This window comes from Salmo salar, chromosome 04 (genome assembly GCF_965601325.2).
Source record: "Salmo salar chromosome 04, fSalSal1, whole genome shotgun sequence".
Lineage (NCBI taxonomy): Eukaryota > Metazoa > Chordata > Actinopteri > Salmoniformes > Salmonidae > Salmo > Salmo salar.
Window position 1 is genome coordinate 31,801,288 of NC_138294.1, and position 13,059 is coordinate 31,814,346.

The window sequence follows — 13,059 nt, forward strand, 5'->3', positions numbered from 1 at the left end:
TTGTAATACCATTTGAATATGTCCCAGACGGTTCCTGTCGAGGACAGACATTGGCAGACGCTGACACTGTGTTCCTTGAAACACGACCAATCATAGACGAAGACACTGTGTTCCTTAACTCGACCAATCATAGACGAAGACACTGAAGCACACTGTGTAACTGTGCCAAGGTAGCAGATGGCAGTGGAGCCTCAGTCAAAGTCTTCACACCTCTCAGATGTGTTATTATGTGTGTTTGTTCTTTCCTTGTGTGTGAAATGAAACGACGTGTTGTTGTGCGTGCTACATCAGGTATTTACCGTTGCAAAGAAATATTGGCTCAGTTAGCAGAACTAGATCTGAGGGATGCAATGCAACAAAACTGCTTCAGTTCCAATAGCATATTTACAATGTGCAGGGATACTGGAGTGATGGAGGTAGATATGTATAGGGGTAAGGAGACTAGGCAACAGGATATTATTAGATCAACCAGAGTAGCAGCAGCTTACATGTGAGTGGGTGTGTAGAGTCAGTATAAATGTGCATATTGTGCGTGAGTGAGCAAATGATGGAGTGAGTGTTTATGTGTGTGTGTGTTGTGGTGACAGTGTGTGTGAGTGTGTAGGGCCCTGTGAGTGTGCATAGAGACAGTGCAAATACTGAAATAAAAGGTCTGTGTAGCTATTTTGTTAGCTATTTATCAGTCGTATTGTTTGGGGATAGAAGCTGCTCAAGAGCCTGTCGGTGTCAGACTTGATACACCGGTACCTCTTGCCATGCGGCAACAGAGAAAATAGTCTATGGCTTGGGTGGTTGGGGTCTTTGACGATTTTCTGGGCCTTCTTTTCACACCGCCTGATATAGAGGTCCTGGATGGCAGGCAGCTCGGCCCCAGTGATGTTCTAGGCTGTCCGCACAACCCTCTGTAGCGCCATGTGATCGAGGGCGGTGCTGTTGCCATACCAAGCTGTGATGCAGCCAGTCAATATGCTCTCAATGGTACAACTGTAGAACCTTTTCAGGATTTGAGGGCCCATGACAAATTTTTTCAACCTCCTGAGTGATTTGGACTTGAAGCTGGCTACCTACTCCACTGTCGCCCCGTCGATGTGGATGGGAGGGTGCTCTCATCCCTGTTTCTTGTAGTCCACGATCAGCCCCTTGGCCTTGCTGACGTTGAGGGAGAGGTTGTTGCTCCGGCACCATACTGCCAGGTCACTGACCTCTTCCCTGTAGGCTGACTCATCGTCGCCGGTGATCAGGCCTACCACCGTTGTGTCGTCAGCGAACTTGATAATGGTGTTGGAGCCGTGCATGGCCACACAGTCGTGGGGTGAACACGGAATACATGAGGGGACTAAGCACACACCTTTGTGGTGCCCCTGTGTTAAGGGTCAGTGTGTTGGAGGTGATGTTGCCTACCCTCACCACCTGGTGCCGGCTTGTCAGGAAGTCCAGGTTCCAGTTGCAAAGGGAGATGTTCAGACCCAGAGTCCTAAGCTTGGTGAAGAGGATAGGGCTGCTGATTTAGGATCAGTTTTGCCTTTTAAGATCACAAACAATATTACACGGACAGAGCAACCTGATCCTAGATCAGCACTCCTACTGTGAGACACTTTATGAATACAGGCCCAGTGTTTGATTATATTTGTCTAGAGTTTAGAAAGGATATGACTGCCATCTACAGGATAATATGATGTACTGTATATGGGACTCAAGTGTATGGTGGTCCCAGCAGTTTTTCCATCTGTTGTCTCTAGTTACTTGATATACTCCATGTAACAGTTAATCACCAGCCTAGACTATGACCAGTGGTAGAAATGGGAAAGGGAACCCCCAAATGTAAAATCCTTGAATTCAATGTAAAAATTCCCATTTTCCATGTCAAAACGATTACAATCCACGAACCAGGTTCCCCCTGGAATGCCGAATATGAACCTAGCAGGTTAGGACATGTCATGCTATGCTATGCTATGACATTGGTAAAAAAAAAAAAATATCAATCCATCTCCACCATTTAGCTCAGCAGCAACCAGCACTAATGCGTGTCATCATCTTGTTGACAATAAATCACTGAAGCAAAGCAACAGTCCATGACCTGATAGTAATGGAGGGTCGCCTAGAACCTCATCAACACCTCTCTATGGCAGGCCTGCAGACACATGACTCTCTCTCACGCTTTCTCTCTCGCTTTCGCCCTCACTCACGCAGTCGCAGGCACAAATGCAATATCAACAGTAACGGAGAGTAAATGGCTCACCGATATCTGACTAATGACCAACTAGTGCCAGGGGTTAGGGGGTGAGATGGTCATTAATGAGTCAGAGGTCAAAGGTGAGACTGAAAGGGGATGGAAGGTTAGAGTCTAACCAAACCTACTGTGGTGATAGATGAAACTTTTGGATGGGAAAAAACTCAAGTGTGTGTGTGTGTGTGTGTGGGATAGAAGGGGAAACTTCCCAGAGGGCCTTATTGTGTGATCATTATTTTTGCAGAGGGAGATGACCCAGATTGTGTGCTCAGTGCTTTTTGGTCCAGGAGTAGGTTTAATCCGGGTCAGGGACTCAGACCCTTAAACTTTAATCTTATCTACTCAATGTGACAATTCAATATTTTGACATTTATTAATCCACCGCTTCTCACTGGAACATTGCCACCATGAATTACGTGCACAAAGTCAGAAAGTGCTATCCTGTGTTCTAACATTGACTTCTAAATAATTGCTACGACACTGCCTTGGGTCCAGTCCTCAATATAAACATAACTGTTTTCTAAGAGGAAGCTACTCTTTTCTTAAACCATCTTCAGGCTGAGCAGATATCATTTGTCTTTATTTGTCATACAGGCTAGTGGTGTTGAGTCTATTTGCAGTAGTGATTGGCCTCCTTTTGGCTTTCAGCCTGGTTGGAGCTTCAAGCCATTTCCCACGATCCTGTTTTCTCACAGTTCATAGATAAGGGGACTTTTGTCAATTTTAATCCAATCAAAAAAATACGTTGTTGTTTTATATAAACCTTTTGGATATTTTACTTCCCCAATCCCCTGTAAAATAAGACAAATGAAAACAACCATTCCTAAAAAGGGAATTGTTTGTAACTGCACTTGGAGAAATCTATTAAATTCAATTTAAAATCCCAGTTGGGACTGCTACACTGTAGCCCCAAGGAGGAAGTGAACCTGAACAACTTAATTTATTAAACATTTAACAATCTCAAGGTTAGGTAGGTTACTTTCTAAATGTAATCCATTACAGTTATTAGTTACCTGGCCAAAAATGTAATCAATTACGAAACTTTTGGATTACCCGAAAATCTGTAACATAATTCGATTACATTCTGTTACTTTGGATTGCTTTCCACTTAAAAGGCATTAGAAGAAAACAACAATGATCTATTAAACGCATTTGGTGTGCCATCATAGTGGTCTCTGATTTATAGTCAGACTCACTCAGGTGGAACAAACTTAAACTTGCACCTTTTTTTCAATTCTGAATTGAATGTCATTGAGAAAACAGAAAAGTGTCAATGTATTTTTTTTTTTCAAACCAATAATCATGTCGTTTTTCAAAGTATCTGTAATCTGATTACAATATTTTAACTGATTACATGTTGTTTGTAATCAGATTACATGTAACGAATCACTCCCCAATCCTAATTATCATTGACAATTGATATCTATTAAATTCCCATGTATTTATTCCATGACATCAGGAAGTATTACTACCAATATAAACAAGCCAGCACTCAAGTGGTTCCATAATTGTCCATGTCATCTGTTTACTTGTGCAGTCGTTAAGTTAAACAAATTCGTGGTGGGTTGTACCTTCCCAGGGTTTAGCGAACATGTTGTAAGATTAATTTGAGAACCGCGAGATGTATCATAGGCAATTAGGGAGCATGCTTGTGTTCTCTGGCCAGTAGTTGATGCAGTTGCGAGGGATATGTATTTGAGTACGTTTCACCGATGCATGCTCATCACAACGGAGGCTTTGATATACTAACTAGGCTAACTGATGGACAACAGGTGGTGCTAAATTGTAATTTACTGTAGTGGGGCCTCGGAGAACATCATTTGGAAATATGCCACGTTTTTATAATATTTGACTGAATGACTGGTAAGTGAATTTCATATTTAAATGTATATTGAACTGTTACAAACCATGTTTTTTGTGTGAATAGGCCTATATTACATTATTTTATGTAAGGTGTCATGTCGAGATTTTTCTAAACAATGTTGTTGAATGTTGCATTTTCAACCCCGGGCCATCTACATTCAAACAGTCTACATTCAACAGCATTTCTTTGAACGTTTTTCCAAATCTTACACGTTTGGGATTCTGAGTAAAACAATCTACACAGTCAACATTCAACAGCATTTCTTTGAATGGTTTTCCAAATCTTACACATTTTGGATTCTGAGTAAAACAAAGCGAGTTTTACCCCCCATGCAATTTGGAAACATATTACTGTATAATGAGCCTATCGTATGCCTTAGCTAAAACATTATCAGAGCACATCCAGACACAAGCCATATAGACTTCACTCAAGGCTTTGTCCTTTTATAGAGCCTCCTCCACAGTGAGTTATTAACCAGGGTCCATACTTCCATTCCTTTATCTCCCAGAGTGATGGCGTTTCTGCTTAGGGCTCTAGTGCTACCTGTCTTCCTGTCCTCGGTGCCCTGGGTGGCAGGGTCAACGTTCACCCTGCTGCTGTCCTTGCCCAACACCTCCATGCCCTTCAGTGTTGGCAGGATCGGGGCAGGCGCCCTCATCGCCATCGACGCCGTGAACCGGAGTCCCGATCTGTTGGCAGGTCAGCACACAGAGACATTGTATAGTATATATGTGATATATAATATTTATGACACAGATCCGTTGTTTGCTATAACAAATGGACAAGGAAGTTGTATTGTATTATTGTGATGTATTGTATTGCATGCAACTGCTGTGAGTCCCTGAAGCACACTGAGAAACACTGGCCAAGAGGACATCAGAAGTCGTACTCATTCGATAGCTACTGTGTTGTATGTCCTCAGGGCATTGGCTGGAGCATGAATACGTGGATGACGAGTGTAGCGATGTGAACGGCCCGGGGAAGATAGTGGAGCTACTGCACAGACGGAACTACAGCGCTTTCATCGGCCCCGCCTGCTCCGACGTAAGGCCCCCACCTTCACCTGCATGAATAAACAAATCACACATCATATTGCACTAACTACATTATCTGCATTATGATCCAATGACGATAGAACACCCTCTTTAGGTGTGTGCGATCACTGCCAAGCTGGCAGCCTTCTGGAACATTCCCGTGGTCAGTCCCACCTGCGCAGACCAGCAATTTCTCATCAAAAAGGTCCAATATCACTTTAATATAACTCATATGCCAATAACTATCTGTAGATAACTTCCGTCCCTCAGAATCTGGAGTACACAGTTGCAACATTATCACATGCTTTGTTCTTTGATGGTGACAGGCTTACCCCACTCTTACCAGAGTGTTTGGCCCCTTCACCAAGATGGGCTTGTTCTTTGTGAAGATCTGTGAGAAGTTTGGCTGGAGACGTATAAGCATTATCTACGACCACAGACCTGCCTGGATCATTCCTGCTGAGGGAATCAGGTACAAAACGACACAGGACGATACAATACATTAGATACACTTCAAATAGACACTGAAATGTGATGTACTTCCACATAGGGAGGAACCTGATGAAATGACCTACCATTTATATTTCTATAAGGTACCAAGCTGAAGTCAATAACATCACTGTGGCTAAATACCTGGCATTTCAAACACCTCTCGGGCAAGACAACACTCACACAGCCCTCACACAAGCGCGCATGCTACAGGAGGTTGCCGAGGTGTCTCGCAGTAAGTTTTCTGTGTTCCAATGTCCACACCAGCATACTATTTACATTGAAGTAATTGGCCATGCGTGCTAACTGGTATGCTAATAGGGTTATTTTAATGTAGCCTATGTTTGGTGTTTTGTGTCTTGCCCTGTAGTCATAGTGATCTCAGCGCGTGGGGAGGTGGTCAGGGACTTCCTGGTCGAGGCCCACAGGAGAGGCCTCACCACAGGGGACTACGTCTTCTTCTGCTTCGAGCCCTACAGGCTGGAGGAGATGTTTGGCAACTTTGACTGGAAAAAAGGTAGGGTGTGTCCCAATTGGCACCCTACGATACGATACAATACTACATGGGCATTTTGGGAATGCTACTGGAATTTCATAACCTCAGGACGAATCAATGAATGGTGTTGATGTGTTGCAGGGGATGTGGATGACTCAGTGGCTAAGCAGGCCTACCAGGCTCTGTTTCTACTCTCTCTGTACAAACCCAACGACCAGAGGTACTGGAACTTCTCCAATGACGTCATCCGCAGATCCAGAGAGGACTTTGGCTATGCCTACGCACCCAACGAAAAGGTGTGCTATAAAAGACACACACACACCTGTAGATTGACCCTGTCTGGAGTGCCAGAAGGGGTGGGCTTTGTACTTTTGGGACTATTTCATTGGTTCCATTGTGCCAGGCAAGCTCAATTGAGCGCAGCTAAAAGATTTGACCGATTTCCAAATATTATTTTGAACCCGGGTCTGGTTCTTAGCTACTATGTTTAACTGTATATATACTCTACACTCTTAGAAAAAAAGGTGCAATCTAGAACCTAAAAGAGATCTTTGGCTGTCCCTTTGAAGAACCTTTTTTTGGAGTGTATATACAGTATATGTAACTCTCTATTTCTGACTGTTTGTCCAATGGCAGGTGTCGGTGCTGGCAGCCATAGCCCATGACTCTGTATGGCTGTATGCTCAGGCTCTGAATGAGACCCTGGCGGAACGCGGAGACCCATACGACGGCTTCACCATAACCCGCAAGATGTGGAATCGAACCATCACAGGTCAGCCCTTTTGTATTATTCATTTCACCTGTATGTTATCACGTAGGTAGGTATAACTTTAACGGTTAATGGTTGCAGTTAAAGGTCATTGATATTATTTACAAGAGTAATTATATTTCATTTATATAATACAATTATTTCATTTTATTTTTTATGTTTTGCACAGCAGACCCATTGAGGTCAAAATACCTATTTTTCAAGGGAGACCTGACCAAGAAGGCAGCTTCATTGCCTCACAGAGAGATGTACAGGTAACTGCAAAAACAAAGAAAAACCTGAGTAAATTAGGAATACAAAGTATATTGAAAGCAGGTGCTTCAACACAGGAGTTAATTAAGCAATTTACATCCCATCATGCTTTGGGTCTCGTATAAAAATAACCAGTAGCCCATTCATTTGGCCCCATGCCTTATTTAAGACACTATGTTGGTGTTTCCTTTATTTGGGCAGTTACCTGTATATGACTGTGTTTAAAACATAATGACACGCGGTGTGGATAGCCCATATGTTTTTTTTCTGGACTCTATCTGTTAGGTATCCAGGGTGACGTTACCATGGACGCCAATGGAGACAGGGAGTCTGCCTATATGATGAAGCACATCCAGGGTGGAGAGAACGACAGGGAGTTCAAAGTCAGACGCTAATACCCTATCGCACTTTCTCTTGATCTCTGTCACTCGCTCTCTTTTCTTTCTATCACTCTAACACTTCCTTTCTGTCTATTTCTATCACTTTGTCACTCTCTGTCTTTCAGTCCTTCTGTCTCCTACATCGCGCTCTCTGTCTCTCTGTCACTCTCTCTTTCTTCATCTTTATCTTGCCATACCACTGTCTCTCTGTCTGCCTATTTCCGTATTGAAAAAATAATATAATACCTTTCTGTCACTCTTTCTTTCTCTCTCTCTCTCTCTCTCTCTCTCTCTCTCTCTCTCTCTCTCTCTCTCTCTCTCTCTCTCTCTCCTTTCCAACCCTCTGTTTTCCCCTTATTTTCTACTAACGTCTACACAGTGTTCACATTTTAAGCCACTTTTATCACAGCCTGTCAAAAAGTAAAACACCCATGTTGACACTCTTCTGAACAATTGCAGTGCTGATTTAATTCTTTGCCACTGAATTTATTGTCGTTTTGCCTTTCAACCTGAATCTATCTCCTCGGCCCACATTTCAGTTGTCTGATTACAGTGTATTTCTGATCCTGAACATCCACGCACACATAAATAGTCCCCGAAATCTCCAACCATGCCCAACTGGCACTGCAGGCAGTCTGAAGCAAATGCTCAAAGTATTTGAATAGCAAACAAATACTACTTGAACCCAGGTGCGGTAATAAAAAATAACATGGAGAGTTACAGAGTGCGGGAAGCCCCATTATACAGGTTAGGGATGACCGACTCCCACTTGCAGTACACAAAAGGGTGACATGACGGGCAGACTCCTGGGAGAGAGAGAGAGAGAGAAAGAGAGAGGTGGACATGCAGTGCAACACGCACACGCACACACACACGCACACACACACACACCACAATAAACAAAACAAAATGTTATTTAAAACAAAATGTTATTTTGGTTTCTGTCATGCATCACCATGCATCACCTTTCAAGTCTCATGTCTTCTCAGCAAACGAGTGATGTGGCAACAAAATTTGTACATTTAAAACAGATCTAAGGGAAATGTAAACCGATCAGCCAGGAGATTTTGAGCTTCACAATAGTGAGAGCATGCATACTGGGAAAACAATAATGATCATGCACTGTGAGACATTCAGTATTACAGTAGATCTGGCTTGTATTTTGGATAGCATTTGGATGCTATATTGATTACTATGGCAAGTTAAGATCATGCCAGCATCTACTGGTATGTGACATCCATACATCATTTCTAAAAGGAAAATCACTTGTAAACTTTAACTTCCTGTCCCTCCTTCTTGTGATTGACATCCTTGAAATGGGCTGCATTCAACACACAGCCTTTACTGTGCCAAAAATGTTAAGTAACCATAGGTCATGGTATCTTCTCCCCTGGTAGGTAATCGCCAATTACTTTGGTACGAATAAGGCTTATGAGCCAGTGGAGGGGGTCCAAGTCTACTGGCCAGGAGGGAGGAAGACTCCACCAAAGGACACACCCCACTTTGGCTTCAAAGATGAGCTCTTCATCAATATTGGTACTGTGTGTTTGTTACACCAATGGACCTTCTCTAGTCTTCTCCAGTCTCTGCAGTAGTCACATGATCATTTTGTGTTGAGTTGATAGCTGACCCTTACCTGCTTGTGTTAGGTAGATATGACCAAAAATGCAGCTGCTGGTGAATTTTTTTCCCCATGCTTTCTGGTAATACTCATTATCAGTCTAATGCAATGATGTAGATATACCCTGGATTGCTGATGATTTGCGCCATTGAGAGGCTTTGAGGCCATCGGTCGGCCATATTGGCACGCCCCAGTAGGTACAGTCATCCATAGGAATGAATGGAATTCTACATTATTTCAATTAAATGTTTCAAGGACAAAATGTATATAAGTATTTTGATGTTGAAGTGGGGACAGTACCATTAGTAATCCAAAAAAATAAGGAAAATGTATATATGTTTCTATGTTTAGCTCACGTAATATAATTTAAAATTATGCATTAAGGTGTCTGTAATATAATACATGTGGCAAAAACGAATGTAGTCATAAATGCATTTCTATAGCTTCCAAAAATATTTGGTGCCAAGATGTGCCAAGATGGAGGCAAAGTGACTTCATCACAACACCTCCTGTTAGCCATCTAGTGTATATATAAACCATTGGTCTCATGATATAAATGTATAATTTATTTAGTCATAATTTATTTACGATCTTTATTAATTTATCAAAGTACATTCATTTGATTAGTTCATTTGTTTACTTGATGAAAAACAGCAGGCAGCAGGCATTGTGGTCTGTCCTCTCCAGGCTTGTATGTCCTTATATGTCATGTAAGTATTGTCACTTGACAGCACTTGCAGTGTTTTACCACACCAAATGGGGGGGCCAGAGCCCCATATATCCTCTAAAGAACCAGAGAGAATGAGAATTGACTCCCAAAAATAGTTACACATTGAATTATTCACTTATGCCTGCTGGACGAAAGGAAATCATTATATGGACTGAAATATGGACTTCTTTTAATACTGTTTTATGAAAGTCCCCTCAGCTACCTAGGTAGAGCTCAGTCTACCTCATAACGTTCTAGCCAGGGTTATGTAACAGGGGTTGCGTTACAAATGGCACGCTATTCCCTTCACAGTCCTGGTCAAAAGTAGAACACTATGAATGGAATAAGGTGCTATTTGAGAAGTAACCAGGGTTTTATTCTTTGTTATCAATTGTTTTCTATCTGGAATTCTCTATCTGGATTTGATATGGTCCGAAAATGTTTTCTTTGCCGTTGCTTCCAGCTTGCTTTGGCAGACAGGGACTTGTACATATGTCCCCTAGAATAATGTGTGGAACTTATTGATGTTTGGGCTTTATTATATAATTATATAATTTTAAATATATATATATATATTTAAAATTAGTGTTAAGAAGGGATTAATGTGGGAGATATGCAAGAATGCAAATGAGAAAGTTTTATTTGACAACCTGTTTATGAAAATAAGACTTTTGTGCATTTATTGATAAATTAATCCCCTTAAAACGATGATAAAGATTAGAATTTGTAATCTAATACATTAGTTATTTATTTCCCCTTTATTTATTCAGGAGTTTACATTGAGATGAGAAAATCTATTTTCCACACGAGTCATGAAAAGCAGTAAAATCAATGTTTAATAAATGTTTTGTTTGAAAACAGTCCATGCTACCACATATTTCGGGCGGGACCATTTGGCGTTGTTGACCTGTCATCGAAGCTTATGCTACGGTGTACGTGTGTATTTGTGTTGCAGAGAAGAGGTTTGCGATAGCTGTGGGGACCATTGCTGTTTTCCTGGCCACCGGGACACTTATCGTTTGTCTTCTCTACAGGTACACACACACACACACACACACACACACACACACACACACACACACACACACACACACACACACAGTATTGTCATTTTTCCATCTAACGGTAGCCCAGCCGTGCAAACGTACAACGCACAGCGCTGTTCCGGTAAGTCATGTGGATGGTCCGTAATGTGGAGCTCTCTCTCGCTTTATCGCTCTCTGTCTCCCGTGTAATTAAAGGAGTTTGGCAGCCAACGTAGGGATTCATTTTTGAATATCCCAGCATTATTCAGGAAAGTGGGGAGAGGGCATCATAAGGCTCACATTGCTTTCACACAAAAGATCGATTAATGAAGCATGAATCTGTACCCACTTGCTTATCTTTTTCTCGTCATGAACTCACCCAAAGCCCCAAGTGTGTGCGTGCATGTAGTTTGTGTGTGTGTGTGAACCCACTCCAACCTGTGTGTGAGTGAGCATGCAGGAAACTATCATCCTTAGGAATAAGTCATTAGCTCGGATGTCTCGGTGGCTCAGCCCCTAGTTTAGCCTACATGACCCTTTCACGTGATACATTTTCCTTTCCAAATTATTACTTTTAAATTGGGGGCGGCAGGGTAGCCTAGTGGTTAGAGTGTTGGACTAGTAACCGGAAGGTTGCTAGATTGAATCCCCCAGCTGACAAGGTAAAAATCTGTCGTTCTGCCCCTGAACAAGGCAGTTAACCCACTGTTCCTAGGCCATCATTGTAAATAAGAATTTGACTTGCCTAGTTAAAAAAACATTTAAAGAACAAATTCTTATGTACAATGACAGCCTAGGAACAGTGGGTTAACTGCCTTGTTTATGGGCAGAAGGACAGATTTTTACCTCGTCAGCTCGGGGATTCAATCTAGCAACCTTTTGGTTACTAGTCCAACGCTCTAACCACTAGGCTACCCTGCCGCCCCTAACTGACTTCTTCTGACTTCTTAACTGACTTGCCTAGTTAAATAAAGGTTAAAAATTTTTTATTGAAGTGGGAACATTTATGCAATAATATGAACGGCGTCGTGATCGCTAGTCCTGGGAGGAGGCCTTGATGCCCACGAGCATTAAGAACGACGGTTCAATAACAGTTAACAACGGAGAGAGATAAAATAGAGAGAGAGAGAGAGAATGGTACACTTTACTACTGTGAAGGCCCTATCTGCAGCCGACGTGTAGGCATTGCGTTCACGACACATGAAACACGTTCTGCCATTGTTTATTAGGTAGAGCAAGTTAGTCGATGTTAAATTGTGTGCAAGTCCCATATAATAGGTCTGCAGTATTGTTGCAGACACTAAAATGATCTAAATGCATGAAACAAGAATTGACAATTGTGTTCCCCTACCTGTAAATTAAATAGATGAAATATATTTGACATTGCGTATAAAAAGCTTGTTGAACAGGTGCCAGTGTTGTGACCCAGGCACAAACACATGCATGTGTGACAGAGTGGAAATTCCAACAGTTGCATATGCACTGCACCCCCAGGGAACAGGCTTTGACGTTGCTTGGCACTGTTATATGGGGTTTGCATACAATAAGAAAACCTGCACAGTTTCACAGGAGAAACACAATTCGATGTCGTTGCCCATGTAGTGTTAAGTGCAGTAGGTCATCATGATGTTTTTGACCCAGGAAGTACTTCTCTTGTGACACAGGAAGCACATCATCCAGAAGAAGGTGTCTGTGGTCCTATGGAGGATTAGCCCCGGTGATGTCACCATGATGGGGCACAGCTCATCCTCGGCAGGAAAGGTGAGGCAGGGGAGGAGGAGTTTGAGCCACTGGCCACGTTCCAGGCTGACTACACTGCAGACGCTTGCCAGATCTCTCACGCCTGGATAGGTGTTTAACGTATCAGCTAACATCTGATGCCTGACTGCACAGTTGATGACGTTACACATTATCTTAATGCCAAACCCCCCCAAAGCCTGTATTCCCTACAGTACCACCTTACTCTCCTTTCCCAAAAAACTGCAGCGTTACGACCGTACTGAAGCAAGCACTTTTTCTATTCCTCTACTTTCTTTTAGCGCATCATTTCATCATTATACATTTTCAATGACCATACTACAGTACCTTTTACTATTATGAATTGGTACTCAACTTTGCGCACCCACTCCTCTCAGTTACTGTGCCCTGTTTTGTTGTTTAATGAAAACCACAACTAAGGAGAAACAACAA

At 42.2% G+C, this 13,059-nt stretch overlaps 1 protein-coding gene across 2 annotated transcripts in view; it reads left to right on the top strand.

The window, feature by feature from the left end:
* The first annotated feature begins 3,780 nt into the window (after positions 1-3,780).
* Positions 3,781-13,059, top strand: part of si:dkey-37g12.1 (atrial natriuretic peptide receptor 1) — a 30,709-nt gene continuing 21,430 nt past the window's right edge. For both annotated transcript variants that reach the window (XM_014195604.3, XM_045716768.2), the window contains exons 1-13: positions 3,781-4,093; positions 4,603-4,793; positions 5,017-5,138; positions 5,244-5,333; positions 5,455-5,600; positions 5,722-5,852; positions 5,988-6,134; positions 6,255-6,409; positions 6,750-6,885; positions 7,420-7,517; positions 8,912-9,050; positions 10,800-10,878; positions 12,534-12,630. In XM_014195604.3, the coding sequence (XP_014051079.1) occupies positions 4,607-4,793; positions 5,017-5,138; positions 5,244-5,333; positions 5,455-5,600; positions 5,722-5,852; positions 5,988-6,134; positions 6,255-6,409; positions 6,750-6,885; positions 7,420-7,517; positions 8,912-9,050; positions 10,800-10,878; positions 12,534-12,630 (1,527 nt within the window). In that variant the 5' untranslated portion in view covers positions 3,781-4,093; positions 4,603-4,606. The remainder of the gene's footprint in view (positions 4,094-4,602; positions 4,794-5,016; positions 5,139-5,243; positions 5,334-5,454; positions 5,601-5,721; positions 5,853-5,987; positions 6,135-6,254; positions 6,410-6,749; positions 6,886-7,419; positions 7,518-8,911; positions 9,051-10,799; positions 10,879-12,533; positions 12,631-13,059) is intronic.